This window comes from Urtica dioica, chromosome 9, assembly GCF_054948205.1.
Source record: "Urtica dioica subsp. dioica isolate 48M chromosome 9, U.dioica_male_clone48M_v1_H2, whole genome shotgun sequence".
Classification (NCBI taxonomy): domain Eukaryota; kingdom Viridiplantae; phylum Streptophyta; class Magnoliopsida; order Rosales; family Urticaceae; genus Urtica; species Urtica dioica.
In genome coordinates this window covers 21,915,458-21,932,066 of record NC_142764.1, presented here as the reverse complement: position 1 = coordinate 21,932,066, position 16,609 = coordinate 21,915,458, and the positions used below count along the sequence as shown (strand labels likewise).

Sequence of the window (16,609 nt, the reverse complement as noted above, 5' to 3'; positions counted from 1 at the left end):
CAAATATTCCGAACTCATGATAATTTTAAAAAATCAACAAGACCAACTGCGGATGCGGTCAAATAGGCCAAAGTGAGTTAGAATCTTTTTATTTGAAAAATATATGTAAAAACTAAATAAATTTGTATATATATAAACTTTTTATTCTATCACACAAAAACTAAATTAGCTAACTATCACATATAGAAGATAAAATTTTCACTTCCATTTTCACTTGTTTTTTTCTTCTTACGATTAGTTGTGATAAACTCACCATGTCGCCAATTATGTCATCGGCTCTGGACATTTGGCGCATTACTCACTCCAAGCACGCCGTGAAAATCACACACCGAAGACTTAGTGCTTGAAACAAATAATACAGCATTTAAATGAAAGTTATAACATCGACTAAGATATATCATAAATCAAAAGTGATTTTGCTAAGATGTGTACATGGAAATGCAATTCCGTACGTTGAAACCAGTTCACTGCTTGTCGAATGTCATGTTAAGTCTGAATAGCCGAATGTAGTTCCCATTAAAGAACAAGGAAAAAAAAAATTAAAGCGCAAAATGATGAACTTCTTGTTTATTCATAACAAAAAATAAATAAGGAATCAAATAATAATAGCTTGAAAAAATGGTAACAAATCTGGGGTATATTTATATATAAATGAGTTTGTAAATGTAATGAGATCAACATGTGAGGTGAAAGCCAATATTGTCCAAAGCAATTCCGCTTCGGCCAAAGAAGCCAACGATTCGGCCTCGTGCGATGGGAAGAGTGAAGAACTTGCCTCTTTTGTGGCCAAATGGTCCGAACGTTGTTCCTCTGTTGGTCTTGAACTTCAATGATCTGATTATCGGGTTCGATAAGCCATTGAAATACGGCTCGTAATGACCACTTATGTGAACCAAGTACTCCTCTGGATACTGCAGCTTAAACTTTATTTGCAATGAATAATAAATATAGTGAGAAGTAGTTGATTTTTTTAGATATGTATGAAATTGAAGTATTCGGAAAAATGGACTAAAAAGAAGATAAAAAAAATAAATAAAGTAAGGCTTACTTCAAATGAGGCACCATGGTCGCCACCGTGTCTCTCGGCTGAAACGGGCTCGCCATTTTTATCGTAGACCACACTGATAGAATGGATGTAATGGTTGGCACAAATTTTTATTTCTCTAATCCCGTCGTAGATCCCGTCATCCCAACTCGATCCACCATCTCCTCCCCACGGCCCCACGTCAACGGTCTAAAGTTAATAAAAAAAAAGTATAGCTCCAATTGTTCAAGTTTTGTTTTATAATAATTTGAATTAAGTATTAGGGTGCTCATTAATAAAAATAAGAACGTCATATACTCATTTCATAATTTGAAAAAAAAAAAAAAAAAAAAAAAAAAAAAAAAAAAAAAAAAAAAACTCTGTTCAAGATAAAGCCTTGGTAATTATTCAATCCGTAACTCAACATAAACTGGCTAAATAAAAAATGACAGTATATATGCTAATATGTGAAATTTCAAAAAATTGACAATATTTTTCTTACTGATTTTGTTTTTCAATTCAAAATTCAATTAGCTACTGGGCAAATGGAGCGAAAGAAACCCAGAATTTTGTTCCTTCCGAAACTATTCATGGAACCGGAATTTCGTTCCATTGATTCACAGAACTGGAATTTTTGGTGACTTCCATTATTGCTCATCCGAGTTTTTATTTATTTTTAAATTTTTCATAATAAGATATATTTAAGTTTAAAATTTTTGTTTTTTTTTTTTTTTTAATTCCGTGATAAATGCCGGAAATCACCAAAAAGAATATTCCATTTCCAATTAATCGGAATTAATTCCGGTCATTAATGATCAGAAGTCTTCCTTCTGTTAAGGAGGGAATTTCAGCTCATTGATATGCCACTGATGCCTATCTTTAGGGAAAAGTCGTGTTTATATGCATATATATCCGAAGATAATAAAAAGGTGCGTTTTGGTTAATTTTGGTGAATCTTTTACCGATATGTTTTGCTTAACAATTAATTAAAAAAATTTAAGGTTAGGTTAACATAAATTAACTGTGTATAATATATTTGTTTATATTTTCATTTTATTTTTTTTAAGTTAAACTTTATTTTTTATTTATAAACTTAGATTAAAATATATTACAAAAGCTGCTTATTAACCAGGTTTTATCAGCTGGCTCTTTCCTCAATTAGTTTTAATATATTATTAACCCACTTTACCGTACGGTTTATATCTCGTTAATTTTAACCAAAAAGCCAATGTTAATTAGTATTTTTTTTCAATAGTTTGGTATATGTTAACATCCTCCTCCTATTCTATACTAGTTTTTATAAATAGCATTTAATTGTTTGATAAGTTTTCTCTATTGTTTGCATTTTTCTTGACTTCCAAAGATAAGGAGAAAAATTAAAATATAAACCAACCAGTGGAAGTGGAAGGGGCGGCGGTGGAGGCATGTTGTTAATCGGAGGAGGCCTGGGTGGCAGAAGACGGAGTGGCGGCTCAATGTCTGGGACAGCTTTAACATCTATAATATATGAAAAAAATAATAATGATAACAATAAGAATGACAAATACATATAATATAATGATTATCCTCAATTATAAATTATTTAGTTATTAAAATATTGGAAATATAATTCAACGATGCGCATTTTCTTGATTTTATTTTCTTAATTATTTGATAGTTGGACTAGAATTTTATAAAGTGTCTCTAACTCTCTCTAATACATACAGAAATGAACGTAGTACCTGAGTTCACGATGCTTGGAGTACTTGAGGATGGAACTTGAGAAGGGTCGATGGGCGGAGAGAGCTGAGTGGAAATAAAGAAGTTAGAATATATATATATATATATATATATATATATATATATATATATATATATATGTATATATATATATATATATATAAAGAACCATTGCTTTATATTTAATTTATATCAAACTAATATACAATAAAAATGAAAGTTTATTATCTTGAAAAAAAAATGTGATTATACGATGTCTCTGAAGAGGCAAGGTTGTTTTATTTTACTTTTTTACTTTTTTTACATAACCTCAATCGTTTATATATCATATCAGCCAAAGGATTCAATATGAAAACTAATTAACCTAATAACAAAAGACCAAAAAGACAGTCAAAGACACATTTTAACAATATTAGGAGGAACATCATGAAGGTAATACAGTAAAATAATTGAGTATTTCTATGCTAAATAATGTTACTATTTTAGTTATAGGTTATATAATAAAAGAAAATAAGTCAACCATCATGAGTATTGTAAATAACAAGAGTATTTACTTATGAAATTCAAACACATCTCTCACCTTTATTTCGGAAGAGATTGGATCGGTTTGATCATCCGTGGGAGAAACTGGTTTTTTAGCCTTACGATCTTCGAGATTAACCTTCTTGGCAAACTCATCGGACGGTGGGATCACCGGCTTCCCCGGCCCCCTATTCCTACTTCGAATTCCACCAAACATACTCAATATTTATCGCACTTGAAGTACTATTATCTCACAAAGTGAAAGATCCAACTTCTATGAATAGGCACAACTACTTGAACAAACGGAAATATATAAAAGGTTGAGCGAAGTGAAGTGCCCAAAATTTGGAAGAAAAAAAAATTGAGCTTTGAAGACGCAGGACGACCAACTTAAATATAAAGGCTGATTATTATACGACGCTATCAATAATATGTCAGTCATGACCTACACGGGCAACGTTAGGTGGAACACTGGCATAATTCAGCTTCTTGCAATAAATGAGATCCTATAATATAAAACTAATTCACTAAAGACTTGTCAACTGACCTAAATGGCAAATGAATAAATAAACACTGAAAAGAGGTTATTCTGCGTATTTATTTATTGGACGTGGTTCATTAGGTAAATAGTCATATGTCCAATTTAATATTATTAAATAATCAATGTTTCGTAAATCTTAGATAAATAACCACTTTCATATATTTACAGACTTAAATCTTAAGTAAATATTCATTTTTAATTATTAGGTCACGTCACTTTTTATGATTATTTACCTAAAAAAATTGTTATTTATTTGCTCATACACGTTCAATGCATCGGACTATACAAAATGTACAAGGAGACAATGAAAGTAAAAAAAAAAAAAAAAAAAAAAAGAAAGAAAGAAAGAAGAAGAAGACACAATATTGAATTCAATCATATGGACTAGTTGAGTTGAGTTAGTCAATATGTATGTAATGACTCATTCAATTGACTACTTCTTCCTTTAAAATAATATTACAAAAAAACTATATACAACAAATGCACATGCCTAAGCGCCTAGATTTTCCTCAAATTAAAAGTTTAGGACAAACAAGTCAAGAGAACGACTCGTAACACAAGACAAACTATATGTCAAATCGGTTCAGAAACCAAGCGTCAAACAATTTATGGCCTCTGTGAATCTTAGATATTCTTATATTCGATGAATATAAATCAAACCAAAATGTCTACATGCTGATTTGGTGAGTCATCATGCACTATAGTCATCGAAAATATTGACTGTTACAATATAAATTCTCTTTGACATGCCAAATGTGGTTTCATCATTATTTATTTCATTGTCAGTTGATTACTTTTTGCTCTAGATTTTCAGTCGTTTGTATGTTCAAGTTAATCACTCACAACACATCACCTAGGATTGTCCATTCGTTTTTCCCAGTTACAGACCCTCCCAACTCAAGTGTTCATAATTCATCTTATAGATCAAATGACAATATTTATTGTATAAAAGAGTCCAAGCAGTAATTGACCATCTTACCAAATCGGTCAACCATTGTCGCGAAAAAAAACTTGGTGTAAAAAATTATCAAAAAACAGCATGTGAATTTAACCAAATTGCTTGTTTGATCGTTTAAAAGCAGGCTTTTCTTTGAATCACCCTCCATTTCTAGACGCTCGACCACCACTTCAAAGCACCCTCCAAAAATAAATGGACGGACATTTGTCACACATTCAAACACGAGTCTCTACTCAAATTATCAAACAAAGTCATTAGTTATTAACAAATACACCATATCAACACTTCCCATCAAATTCATAACACTAGCTCAAAGTGTTTTGAGTTTGCAATAGGTAATCTTGAATATATATATATATATATATATATATATATATATATATATATATATATATATATATTGTATCTGCGAAGTTGGCACTTGAGATTACCCTTGTGAAGACATCGGCGATCTGATCTTGATCTATAGTTGGTACATGGCAAGTCTCCACTTTGTTCCTCTAACAAAGACATATAAGCTCAGCGTGCTTCGTTCTCACTATAATGACTATTTATTTAAAATTTACAAAAGATTGACTATTTAGGAAATCTCAAAATTTTAAGTAAATAATCATATGAGATTTTATTAACAAAGTGAAAAATACATAAATAATTGTAAATATTCGTTAATAATTATAAAATAACCATCGAAGCTTCAAAGACATGAATAAAATGCTAAAAACGTCCAAACAATTCCACATCACTATAATGACTATTTATTTAAAATTTACAAAAGATTGACTATTTAGCAAATCTCTAAATTTTGATGACTTAATTATTCAATTAAAATTAATTATTCAATTTTCAAAGGAAGTTATCCACTGATCCTTCTCTGAGAGAGATGTTAAGATTGGAGATGAGAAGTTGATTGGAATTGAATCACTGTTAGGGACCCATATGTCGTCGACATAGACCAACTCAAAGATGATCAGTTGACCACAGCTTTGACACAAAGATTGATCTGACTTCGTAGCTTGAAACCCAAACTCTACAATTGCACAGTTCATATTGTCAAACTAGGCTCTTGGTTCTTGTTGAGTCCATAGAGTGATCAGCTAAGGCTTCTTTGGTAGGAGTTCATTCAACAAGTTAATTAAGTCAGGGGCATAATTTTAGTCCATTTGTGTAAATTTAATAAGTCAATGACCGTTTTGAGGCCTATTTTACACAAATGCACTCTAAAAATTTAATCAATTACTTTTCAGGTGAAAAAAAAACAAAAAAAAACAATGCCATCGCTCTCAACATAAGAAACAATTATCACAGATTCACAGTTCGCCACCAAATGGAATGAGTTTTGTTTATATGTATAAACACTTGCACAATCACACATACAAAATAAATGACGTGTCGGAACAACCAAGTCTATTTTTCTTCTTAACAATGTGTCAAAAAAAGGCTATACACAGAGGAAGAATGGTGTGAAAGATGAGTTTAGAGGCGATATTTTCAGGCCCGGAATGTTCAGGAGCAACAAGAGGACTTCTGAGCGACGGGTTTCCCTTGGATGCGCACCATCGCCGGCTTATCACCGCCAACCGATGTCTGACTCGCCATCCTATTATTAATATAACAAATAATTAGCAAACTAGCCAACTAACACTAGATAAATTTTTAATTAGCCAACAGTTTGATAAGAGTATTTCAGTCAATTTACTCGGGTAAATATTTGATCATGTTTATTTATCAAAAACTTACTAAAGAGTAGCTAAATGGCAGAACCAAAACTGTAAATAAAGTTATATATCTAATGGACCCTTAATATAATAATTTAGAAAAAAAAAAAAAAAAAAAAAAAAAAAAAAACAATAGAATTCAAAAATCATATCTTATCTATGAAAAATTATTGGTCGGTTAACGGTTAACCTTAACACACCGATTGGTTTCATATGACGATTAACCTTTTTTTTTTCTTTTTCTTTATTGTACTAAATAATTCTTTTTAGCTTTTTTACGAAATTTTTTGTTACTTTTCAGTTAAAAAAAGTTATTATTGACTGAAACTTTCATCTCTAGCTACTAGTAAAACAACATTGGCTTTGAATTCGAGCAATTATTTGACCTGTTCTTTATCTCGGAAACCATTGTTACGAAGGCCTGTTCGACGTTGGTGGCGTTTTTTGCACTTGTTTCCAGGAACGGAATCCCTGCTTCGTCCGCAAATTCCTGTTGAACGAACCCACTTCTTAAACAAATCGACGAAAAGGGAAACTGAACATGAACTCTCTGCAATGTTTCTCGGTGGGTTTTATAAGATAAAAAAAGATACCTTGGCGGTCTCATACGAAACAGCCCTCTTGTCGGCCAAGTCACATTTGTTTCCGACCAAGAGCTTGTTCACGTTCCCGCTCGTGTATTTATCGATCTCCTGTAGCCACACCTTGACATTTTTGAAACTCTCCGCGTCTGTAACGTCGTACACGACCTAATCAGAGCCCAAAGATAAAAGGGGCAAAAACTGTTGAGTTGTGGAACAAAAATTACGCCTACGCTATGAAGACCATAATAAGCAAAGGGCGTTTTGGGAATTTAAGGCTTAAGCTTCGTCTTATTCTTTGTATAGTATGACGGGATAGTACTCAAACTGGATTTCCCAATTTTTTACTGAAGTGAAAATGAGTGTAGCTCTCCCATTGAGAGTGAAAACACTTTGTGTCTGAATTTATTCTTTGTTTCATCAATTATATTTTTGTTGGGTTGGAGATTAGGGGCTCTAATCCTAACAAACCAATAACACAATCTCGTAAGAGGTGATAAGAAACGAGAATTCTTACAATGATTCCATGAGCTCCGCGGTAATAGCTGCTTGTGATTGTACGAAAACGCTCTTGACCAGCCGTGTCCCACTGCAGAGAAAGAAGCAGATTTTTTTTTTTTTTTTTTGGAAGAGAATCACATCCAAAGTATATATAGAGAGAGAGAGTTTGGAATTGCACTCACAATCTGAAGCTTGATTGTCTTCCCATCCTGTTCCACCGTCCGAATTTTCTGTATCAAGGAAAAATGAGTTTCTTTGATAGCCAATTATAAAGCGATCCGGTACCTTTTTTTTTAGCTTTACTTACAAAGTCAACGCCGATGGTGCTAATGTAGCTTTCCACATACGAATCGTCCTATCGAGAGAAAGTGAAATTATATTAAATTGTCAAAAGAGATATCTTTATTCAGAAATTCGAAGATTAAAATCTGCACATATTTGATATTGAATTCCTATCAGCAACATCTAATAAAAAGAAATTGTAACAAAAACTTCTTAACAAAAGACCATCAACCAAGTTAAATGTATTGATTTAAGTTCAGAGAAACTGAGTTCTCACAGCGAATCTCAGAAGAAGACATGACTTGCCGACACCAGAGTCTCCAATGAGCAAAAGCTTGAAGAGGTAATCACTGCATTAACAACAATTTATTTTATCTATTTAATATTCGGTATCAAACAAAGCACAAAATATTCATGTTCGAAAACAATAGTCCAGAAGAAAAAAAACGTTTTTAACTCTCTGAAGAGTGAAAACCCATCTAGTTTCCATCGAAACTCACAGACTCAGTTCACCTTTATCTCATGAGAATTAATTTCAAGGGTGACCTTTTTCGCCTCGTAATATCAATCAACAAACTAAAAATCAGATAAATGAAAATCCTTATCAGCTAGTTTCAGCAACAGAACTTATATCCATCCACGATTTCCCAAAGCCTACATAGTCTTATCAAGAAATACTACATCGATTGAGAAGGATCGCCATAGTTACAGTAATAAAAGAAAAGAAACAAAAGTATCACACGACATGTAGAGATACACAAAAAAAAAAAAGTTTGGTGAGTTAGAGAGACGATTACTATTCGGGATTCATGGCTTGATCTTGATGAACTGAATAATTGTTGCGTAGTTTTGTTCCGCTTGAGATTCTTTTACAGGCGAAAAGGTTGAGAGCAAGAAATACTTTTTTAGAGTAAGAAATGCACATGCCATTTAAAGCAAGGGTCTACGCTGTCAACGCAAATAATAATTTTGTTAAAAAATTAAATAGAAATATACAAAATTCCACTCAGGCCCTTAACCGTGAATCAATGGATGGACTCTCAAGTCTCAAATCTCAATTGCTTCCAAACTAGTTAGGCCAGTCCGAGTTTAAATCTGTCCATGGAAGTCCCAAAAGTCAGCGCATTGAACAAAATCTGAGTGCCCTATTTACATATTTTCATTGCTGAAGAACACAATTTCCATTCATAATCATAAAATTCTTTTATTGCTTTAAAGCTACTTGTTAGATGCCATGATTGCCATATTTATTAAAGTAATGGAATACGTAAACGACAAGTAATCTCCCAGTACAATTATTCGCTGTCGTTTCAAGAGGCGATGATGCTTTGTTGTACGACGCACATTAGTGCATTTTTTTGGTGTAAAGAGATCAATAGAAGTAACGACACGAGTGAAAGTAAAAATACAAAAACAAAATGATTCCACTTCATTCAGTTCTAACAAAAATATATTTTAAAATAATCCTGCTATTCAAAACATCTAGAGTAACGCAGACCACGCTTGATGAAACCAAACAAAATCCAGGACTTATATAGATCCAAGTAAATAAAAATTTAAAGAAAACTCAAAGCAGAAGTTGAGATAGGACTCTTTTTTCACTTCCTGCCACGGGATTTGACAGACTGTCTGTTCTTCTTCTTGACACCGGACTTGGTAACTTTGAGGCTTCTGTTCACTGCGCTCAACCGTGCAAGAGCCGCCGCCTTCAAGTCTGGCCTGTAGTGGTTCGCTCCGACCTGCCACAATAGAAATAACCATACCCGATTAGATATTCTTTCAGGCAAAACAGAAGACAATTGTTGAACCAATCACGCAGATTGTTTATTGACAATTTTTGCTCAGAAGCCAAGCGTAACAATTATATTTCACTGAGAAAGCCGTACAAAACAGCTCAATCTTACATGTTAGAGGCTCATCAACGCAGAAGATAGATATGCCGAGTAGCAAAAAAATAAGAACCAATGAAACCTAGTAGTACGTGTATGTAGTTAAATAGAAAAACTATCAATTAAATTATCTTCAGATTAACATAAACAAGCTCAGAAGCCAAGCGTAACAAGTAGATTTCACTGAGGAAACCATACCACAAAGGTAGGATCTTCTTATATGTTAGAGGCTCATCAACGCAAAAGAAAAACATGCAAACTTAAATAACAAAGAACCAAATTATTTACTCACAAACTGAAACATAGCCACCGCAAATAACTTATCTTCAAATAAACAAGCTCAGAAGCCAAGCGTAACAAGTACATTTCACTGAAGATACCACATCACTGAGATGGGATCTTCTTATATGTTAGAGGCTCATCAACGCAAAAAGACAAACATACCAACTAAAAAACAATAAACATGACTCATCTATTCAAATCATGAACTGAAATACGACAATTTTTATAAGCAGGACAAGCTCAGAAGCCAAGCGTAACAAGTGGATTTCACTGAAGATAACATACCACAAAGGTTGAATCCTCTTACATGTTAGAGGCTCATCAATGCAGACTACAAACATTCAAACTCAACCCACGGACATCCATTAAACATTTTCACTTTATCTACATCAATAAATTAAAAATCTTGCAGATTGATTATCATCATCTACACAAGCTCAGAAGCTAAGCGTAACTAGATTCCACTGAAGATAACATACCACTAAGGTTGAAACCACTTACGTGTTAGAGGCTCATCAAAGTAGATTACAAACTACACACATCCATAAAACCAAAAAAGCTCATCTGCCCCAACTATAAACGAAAAAACTCACCAACCGACTATAATCAGCAAAACAAGATAATAAGACAAACACAACATATATATTCGACTGGATGAATCTTCTAAATAGTTGAAGTACTGTCAACATACAAGTTCAGTCCCAAAACTACAAATCTAAACACATCAACTGATTCAATTAGAGTTTATACAAGACAAAAATACCACAGTAATGCAAAGTAACACAGATCATCAAACAAATATATTGAAATGAGAAAAGTTGCCAAATTTTACCTGGTTGGCAACAGCAGCAGCCATTCTGGAGAATTCCTTCTTCATGACGGACTTGTGAAGCAGAGAAGCAGGCTTGTTTTGCTTCTTCGTCTTCGTCGTCGCAAGACACACACCTTGGTCTTTCACCTCCTGAACAGTGACGGTCTTCTTGTTCGCCAAACCTAAATCATGACCCACAAAACACTCCATTAAAAATCAAAATCCAGAAATGATTCATAAATCGAAGAAACCACAGATACATAATGAAATTCCGCGTCTACAAACAAACGATATATTACCGGAATGCTTGTACGTGTTGAGGTTGTAAAGGTTGTTAGGCTCTTTGCTGAACCGAACACCGGCGTTTCCATTGCCGAACTCCTTGACGAGGAAACAGTTGTTCCTCTTCACGATCTCCCAGATCAACTGCCCCGGAACTGTTGCCATCTCCTCTCTCTATAACCTGCAGATCCGAAACACAGACGATAAAACGGCCATTTTTATTCGAAGCGAGCACATAATGTAAGTCTGTGATTTGTTGAAGGAGGAGGAGAGAAGCGAACCTTTTTCTAGGGTTTACGCAGAGCTGGATCAAAGTGAGAGTCGGGGAGAGCAGTTAGACGAAGAGGACGACTATGTTCGGAATTTATATACTTGGAAGAAAGAAACCCTAAATCGCTGCTACGCAAAGACTGAAATACCCTTCGATAAAATAGTTTCGCGCGAACGATGAGTCGTTTACATGGGCCAGATTTGGTGTCGTTTAGTTACAACAGATATTATAAAATTGTCCTTTCTACATATTTATTTTCAGTTTTACCCAAACCACAGTAAAGAGAAAAAACAGTCAAACCTCCCTATATACAGTACATGCCTCACAACCACCATCTCTTAATTGAATACAATATACATACATGGTATATCTTACATAGATCGGCCTTATCACAAGGAAGTTAATAGCTCACAAATCACAAACATTTTTTCCGTCAACATAAACGATTGCCTTTGCCAAAAAAAAAATGATAATAATAGTAGCCATAATTATGAAGACTATAGCTTGAATCAAAGGAGAGAAAATGAATAAAACCCAGAACCTTCACAAATTTTAAATCATGTCCCACGCTCTAAGTTAAAAAGTACATTGGGGAATGAAGTTATTAACTTCAGTAGATGTAAAATATTCATAAACTCAAAGAACAAAAAAAAAAGGGATAACCACCTAATATCAGGTCATCAACACCTAATACCAGATCTCTAGCTGGATAAACTAATACTAGATTAGATCACCATCTTTACACTTCACTAATGTTACATTGTATTTACAGAGCCCAGATAAGAAAAAGAAGAAAAAAAACAGCCTCTAGTAATTGTGGTAGTAGTTTCTCTCTAAAAAATGACAGTATTCATATAAAAGACTGAACCGAGTTTTTTTTTCGATGTTTTTTAAGCACGGTTGGTTTGCCGGGCCGAGCCATTCACAGCCTCGTTTATTCTGCTAAATACCAATTTTAACGGGACACAAGCTATCACTGGAGCCTTGGGTTTCTCAGCCACCGCCGCGGATTTCCTCTCGTCGGATTTCTTCCCGGCGGTGAGCGTAGATAGCTTCCTAATCTTCTTGGGCAACAGCCCCGATTTTTTACCCCTCGGCGATTTACGTGGAGAACGCTGACGTGGTGGTGGCTGCAAGGCCATGTGTTTGGCCGTGACTCTTCCGTTATTCACCGAGCCACGCTTGGCTTGACGACCATCTTCTTCTTCTTCTTCTTCGATTTCCTCTTCTTCTTCAGCTTCCAAAGCGACATTTTCGAAAAACCTGTCCTCCAAAAGCTCGACCGTGATGGGATGTCCCACCATGGCTTTGCCGTTGATCTTGCTCATGAGAGAGACCATCGGGACATGTGGCGACCGGTGATAGGCGCTCACCTCGACCTTGACCTCGTACAGCGAGGACTCGGGCGGAGAGCTTATAGCCGAGGGATCGGACGAGCGATACCTCGAGTGGACCGTGAAACGGGATTGGCGATATGGAAGCAACCTCTGACTCGGATTGTTGATGATCGAGCTCTTCTTCGACCCGTCTTCGTGGGCCTCGTCCACAACCGGTACGTCGATTCCGTTGGATTCTTCGACTCCTTTACCAGATTCCAAGCAAGCGTTCGATTCGCCGTCCGCGTCAGCGAGTTTTTCCGGGACTTGATTTCTATTTCGATTTGTTTTCCTCGAGTTTCGCTTGCCTTTAAGCTGCCACTTGTTTGAAGTGCCTTGGTCGATGTACGCATCAACGGTTGGTTCCAAGCTGGTGGACCCAGTCTCGTTGATCACCAAATCTGCCTGACTACTTTGGCTGCCTTGCCTTTTCAGCGCACCAATTCGAGGCTTATCGGAAAGTGAATCAACGACTACCTGTGAAACGCCTGAAGGGCAATGAAAAATAGAAACCAAAAAATCCTGAGATAAAAACAAGGTTGGCTCACACTCATGAAATCGAAGTAATGATATGAGCAGAATAAGTACCTGCAGATTGTTTTTCTTCTCTGACACAAGGCAATTCAGACAACCTATCGATAGAACCGTTCTCGGCCGATCCAGATGTGCTGGGAATCTCATTTTCTTCCGCCGTGTCGATATTCGAAGTATCACAAACTGGTTCCGGACCAATTAACGAGGTCCCATTCTCGTGCGAGACAACTTTCTTTGACTCGGTCGATTCTAATCCAGAGACCTTCCCATTGGATAAACCCGGAGGCAAATCGCAATCAACAGCTTCCACAATAGCCGCGCTGCTCTCCAAAACCTTTGTCAACGGACGCCGGCGATTCTTCTTCTTCAGAAACTCGTTATTCGCGATGTTCGCCACTTGGGTCCTTTTCCTTTTCGTCGACGACCCGCCTCTGCCGCTACTATTCCCATTCCGATTCGATGAAGAGTTCAGATTGTTGGAATCGGAGAGCGAAGCATTGTCTTGCTGGACGAGCTCGAGAAGCCCTCCTCCTCCGCCCGGAACTTTCCGCTTCGGTCCCACGCCGAGTCCGAGGTCCTTGAGCCCTCTCATCCGCTTCACTCCCTCGTCCTCTGAATCGTTTGGGGTTTGCCTCTTTCCCTGCACACACCGCACTTTAGAAGAAGAACGGACGTGATTTGGCTCTTCGAAAGATATACCAGACTGAGATAATTCCTGAGCCGAGTCCGAGTTCTTCTCGGGATCACTCACTTCTACAATTTCGTCATCTGCATCGATTTCGATGCCCGCGGCATTGTTTTGGTCGCCGGAGTGGGACACGGACGGAGATTCCGCGCCGTTCTCGTGGCCCAAACTATCGGCCCCGGGGCTCGCATCCGTTTGGTCGTCTTTCACGAGCCGCGAGCTCTCGATCTCGAGTGCATGGATGATCGCGTCTTCTCTCCGTGCATATTTTACAGCTTTCTTACTGGAATTGGCCGCTGAAGCTTTGGCTTTTGCAATACAGTCATCGTACTCTCCGCATCTAAATGCCTTCACTCTCTTTGACTTTTCTAGGTTATACCAGTCTCTGAAAAAAAATTAAAAAAAAAAATAAAAACCCAAAAATTTGGAAGTCAGATTGCATTCATAACACAGTTTTCCTAACCGAAACTCTTAAAAAAAGCACAGCCTAATGCATCAAGCTAAATACCAGAGAAAATCAGTATAAACTACCCAAGCAAACAAACACAACACCATAAGATCAAAACTTGCATAAAAACTAGGGTTTTCCCTCATCAACATAAAAAAAAAATGGGTGTTTTTTTTCAAACTACCCCCAAACAATAACAATCCTCCTGAGCCCTGTGACCCAACAAATAACAAGAACACACACAAAGAACAAGAACACACTTCATAAAAGACTAAACTACAAGGTATTGAGTGGCAAATAGAATTTCCCTAAGGAAAAAACCCAGGACTTCCATCAAAATATAGCATAAACAAACCCAGGTATGCCATACAATAACAATCCTCCCAAACCCTGTAGCCAAACAAAGAACAAGAACACACTTTATAAAAGACTAAACTACAAGGTATTGAGTGGCAAATCGAAATGCCCTAAAAAAACCCAGGACTTCCATCAAAATATAGCATTATCAAACCCAAGGTATGCCAAACAATAACAATCCTCCTGAACCCTGTAACCCAACCAAACAAGAACACACTTCATATATAAGACTAAAACAAGAAATGACCTATAAAATCAAACCCAGGACTTCAATACAGAATATAGCAATATCAAAACCAGGCAGGCCAATATTAGGTTATCGAGAGAGAGAGAGAGAGAGAGAGAGAGAGAGAAAGAGAGAACTGACACACTAGCGTCTTCACGACCGAGAAGCTTGACGGGCGTACCCGATCTCGGCGAGACGACGCAACTCTCGGAGACCTCATCGAGACCTAATATCCGACCCGGCCACCACGACCCGTTTCGTCTCCGGACCCAAACCAACCCTCCCACCGAAGCATCGATGGCCTTATTGCTCGCCTCTCCAGAGCTTCCCATCTCAAAACACAAAGAAAGCCCCAAATCGCAACACCAATAGCAATCCGAGCTCTGCTCTTATTCACCGAAACCCAAAAAAACCAGTCTGAAGTTCAACAATCAATTCTTCTTGACCTCCCTCGCCCAATCCCCTCGGTTCCACTGGCAAGCTCATGTAAAGCCTGAAGAAGATTAAAACACGTGTTAAACAAAGAATTGAAAGCGAAATACGAGTAATCGAGAGAGAAGAAGAAGAAATGGAATACATACCTTGCAGAAATGAATATATGTGAACAGACGAAGATCTGGTAATTATTCTTTCTTCTTAATTATTATTGGAAACTCTATGTGGTGTTTTCTCTGTCACTTGGTTTTTTTTTTTTTTTTTGGCGGGCTTGGATTTTCTGATCCCAGCCCAACTGACTGTATTTTTGTTCTTCTCTCTATCGTTGAAGCTCTTGTGAGACTTCGGTGTGTACGGACAGAGAGAGAGAGAGAGAGTGAATAAAAATTTATTGGCGGCTGTATGTGGATGGATCAAAACGGTACCTTTTGGTTTCTTTAATTTGAGACACAGAGAGAGAGAGAGAGGGGTTTTCTTTCACGGAGAGACAGAGAGAAGAGGAGATGGAACTGAGGTTGAAACGGAAGAGAAATTGAGAAAAATTAATAATAAATAAATAAAAACTAATTTTATAAAATAAATAAATAAATAATAAGGGTCGTGTTTCGTCTATTATACACTGTATTTGATTTGTACCAGTAGCACTCGACATTATTAATGGTGTACGGTTAGTCGCGGCTACCCGCATCAAGATCCCGGTAACTATCTATGGCGGAATGGTTAGAGTGCAATCAAATATTGAAATACCGTTGAAATATTGTTACCGATATCACACAGCGATTCAAATTTTAAAGGATTACCGGAAAATACATTTTATTTATCGGAATATCTAGTGAAAATGAGAGTAAATCATATCAGTAAATTTATCGTTATCGATGTGATTTATCGGCAAATAATAGACTTATCGATAGAGTATTCAGTGAACAAATAATTATAAAATATCATACATATCTTAGGCTAAAAATAAAAATAGTTTACAATATCTTTATTACATAATCAATATGAAATAATTCAACACAAACCTGATTAAAATAATTCAACACAAACCTAATGAAAATAATTAAATACAAAGTATGAACTAAAATGAAAAGAACAACACAATCTAACAAATATCATAATTCAACAAAAACAACCAATAAAATGACTACTCCGGCAATATCTCTCGGTTAA

At 36.1% G+C, this 16,609-nt stretch overlaps 4 protein-coding genes and 5 non-coding genes across 10 annotated transcripts; all 9 read right to left on the bottom strand.

Annotated features, from left to right (window-relative positions):
• Window positions 1-486: 486 nt before the first annotated feature.
• Window positions 487-3,629, bottom strand: LOC149385813 (jacalin-related lectin 19-like). The gene is made up of 5 exons (XM_089626626.1): window positions 3,324-3,629; window positions 2,746-2,809; window positions 2,418-2,521; window positions 1,049-1,234; window positions 487-923 (listed from the first exon to the last, which is right to left on the bottom strand). Exons 1-5 carry the CDS (start codon window positions 3,480-3,482, stop codon window positions 675-677), a joined length of 762 nt encoding a protein of 253 aa, XP_089482752.1. The 5' UTR covers window positions 3,483-3,629; the 3' UTR covers window positions 487-674.
• Window positions 3,630-6,044: 2,415 nt separating this feature from the next.
• LOC149385812 (ras-related protein RIC1-like) lies at window positions 6,045-8,894 on the bottom strand. The gene is made up of 8 exons (XM_089625664.1): window positions 8,641-8,894; window positions 8,121-8,193; window positions 7,869-7,916; window positions 7,744-7,791; window positions 7,578-7,649; window positions 7,073-7,228; window positions 6,866-6,969; window positions 6,045-6,361 (listed from the first exon to the last, which is right to left on the bottom strand). The coding sequence occupies exons 1-8, from the start codon at window positions 8,766-8,768 to the stop codon at window positions 6,268-6,270; spliced, it is 723 nt and encodes a 240-aa protein (XP_089481790.1). The 5' UTR covers window positions 8,769-8,894; the 3' UTR covers window positions 6,045-6,267.
• Window positions 8,895-9,243: 349 nt separating this feature from the next.
• Window positions 9,244-11,476, bottom strand: LOC149385806 (large ribosomal subunit protein eL28y-like). 2 transcript variants are annotated; one of them, XM_089625665.1, is made up of 4 exons: window positions 11,392-11,476; window positions 11,125-11,290; window positions 10,847-11,007; window positions 9,244-9,582 (listed from the first exon to the last, which is right to left on the bottom strand). In XM_089625665.1, the coding sequence occupies exons 2-4, from the start codon at window positions 11,270-11,272 to the stop codon at window positions 9,442-9,444; spliced, it is 450 nt and encodes a 149-aa protein (XP_089481791.1). In that variant the 5' UTR covers window positions 11,273-11,290; window positions 11,392-11,476; the 3' UTR covers window positions 9,244-9,441. The 2 variants fall into 2 exon arrangements, with proteins under 2 accessions (XP_089481791.1, XP_089481792.1); XM_089625666.1 differs by having other exon boundaries at window positions 11,125-11,288; window positions 11,389-11,467.
• LOC149385811 (small nucleolar RNA R24) lies at window positions 9,680-9,771 on the bottom strand. Its single transcript, XR_016301532.1, has one exon. It is a non-coding gene; the product is annotated as a small nucleolar RNA R24 (small nucleolar RNA).
• On the bottom strand, window positions 9,881-9,976 carry LOC149385810 (small nucleolar RNA R24). The gene has a single exon (XR_016301528.1). It is a non-coding gene; the product is annotated as a small nucleolar RNA R24 (small nucleolar RNA).
• Window positions 10,068-10,163, bottom strand: LOC149385809 (small nucleolar RNA R24). Its single transcript, XR_016301529.1, has one exon. It is a non-coding gene; the product is annotated as a small nucleolar RNA R24 (small nucleolar RNA).
• Window positions 10,250-10,345, bottom strand: LOC149385808 (small nucleolar RNA R24). The gene has a single exon (XR_016301530.1). It is a non-coding gene; the product is annotated as a small nucleolar RNA R24 (small nucleolar RNA).
• Window positions 10,447-10,539, bottom strand: LOC149385807 (small nucleolar RNA R24). The gene has a single exon (XR_016301533.1). It is a non-coding gene; the product is annotated as a small nucleolar RNA R24 (small nucleolar RNA).
• Window positions 11,477-11,882: 406 nt separating the features above from the next.
• Window positions 11,883-15,957, bottom strand: LOC149385805 (uncharacterized protein At1g51745-like). Its single transcript, XM_089626015.1, has 4 exons — window positions 15,586-15,957; window positions 15,146-15,497; window positions 13,343-14,358; window positions 11,883-13,242 (listed from the first exon to the last, which is right to left on the bottom strand). The coding sequence occupies exons 2-4, from the start codon at window positions 15,334-15,336 to the stop codon at window positions 12,269-12,271; spliced, it is 2,181 nt and encodes a 726-aa protein (XP_089482141.1). The 5' UTR covers window positions 15,337-15,497; window positions 15,586-15,957; the 3' UTR covers window positions 11,883-12,268.
• Window positions 15,958-16,609: the final 652 nt, after the last annotated feature.

Coding starts and splice junctions, on each gene's coding strand:
- LOC149385806 (XM_089625665.1), bottom strand. CDS start 11,272: ATGGCAACAGTTCCGGGGCAGTTGATCTGGGAGATCGTGAAGAGGAAC. Junction 11,008..11,124: donor CAACACGTACAAGCATTCCG/GTAATATATCGT, acceptor GTCATGATTTAG/GTTTGGCGAACAAGAAGACC. Junction 9,583..10,846: donor CTGCTGCTGTTGCCAACCAG/GTAAAATTTGGC, acceptor CTATTGTGGCAG/GTCGGAGCGAACCACTACAG.
- LOC149385805 (XM_089626015.1), bottom strand. CDS start 15,336: ATGGGAAGCTCTGGAGAGGCGAGCAATAAGGCCATCGATGCTTCGGTG. Junction 14,359..15,145: donor GGTCGTGAAGACGCTAGTGT/GTCAGTTCTCTC, acceptor ATTTTTTTTCAG/AGACTGGTATAACCTAGAAA. Junction 13,243..13,342: donor AGAAGAAAAACAATCTGCAG/GTACTTATTCTG, acceptor ATTGCCCTTCAG/GCGTTTCACAGGTAGTCGTT.
- LOC149385813 (XM_089626626.1), bottom strand. CDS start 3,482: ATGTTTGGTGGAATTCGAAGTAGGAATAGGGGGCCGGGGAAGCCGGTG. Junction 2,522..2,745: donor TCCAAGCATCGTGAACTCAG/GTACTACGTTCA, acceptor CATATATTATAG/ATGTTAAAGCTGTCCCAGAC. Junction 924..1,048: donor ACCATGGTGCCTCATTTGAA/GTAAGCCTTACT, acceptor TTGCAAATAAAG/TTTAAGCTGCAGTATCCAGA.
- LOC149385812 (XM_089625664.1), bottom strand. CDS start 8,768: ATGTGCATTTCTTACTCTAAAAAAGTATTTCTTGCTCTCAACCTTTTC. Junction 7,650..7,743: donor AGACAATCAAGCTTCAGATT/GTGAGTGCAATT, acceptor CTTTCTCTGCAG/TGGGACACGGCTGGTCAAGA. Junction 6,362..6,865: donor GTTTCCGAGATAAAGAACAG/GTCAAATAATTG, acceptor TATTAATAATAG/GATGGCGAGTCAGACATCGG.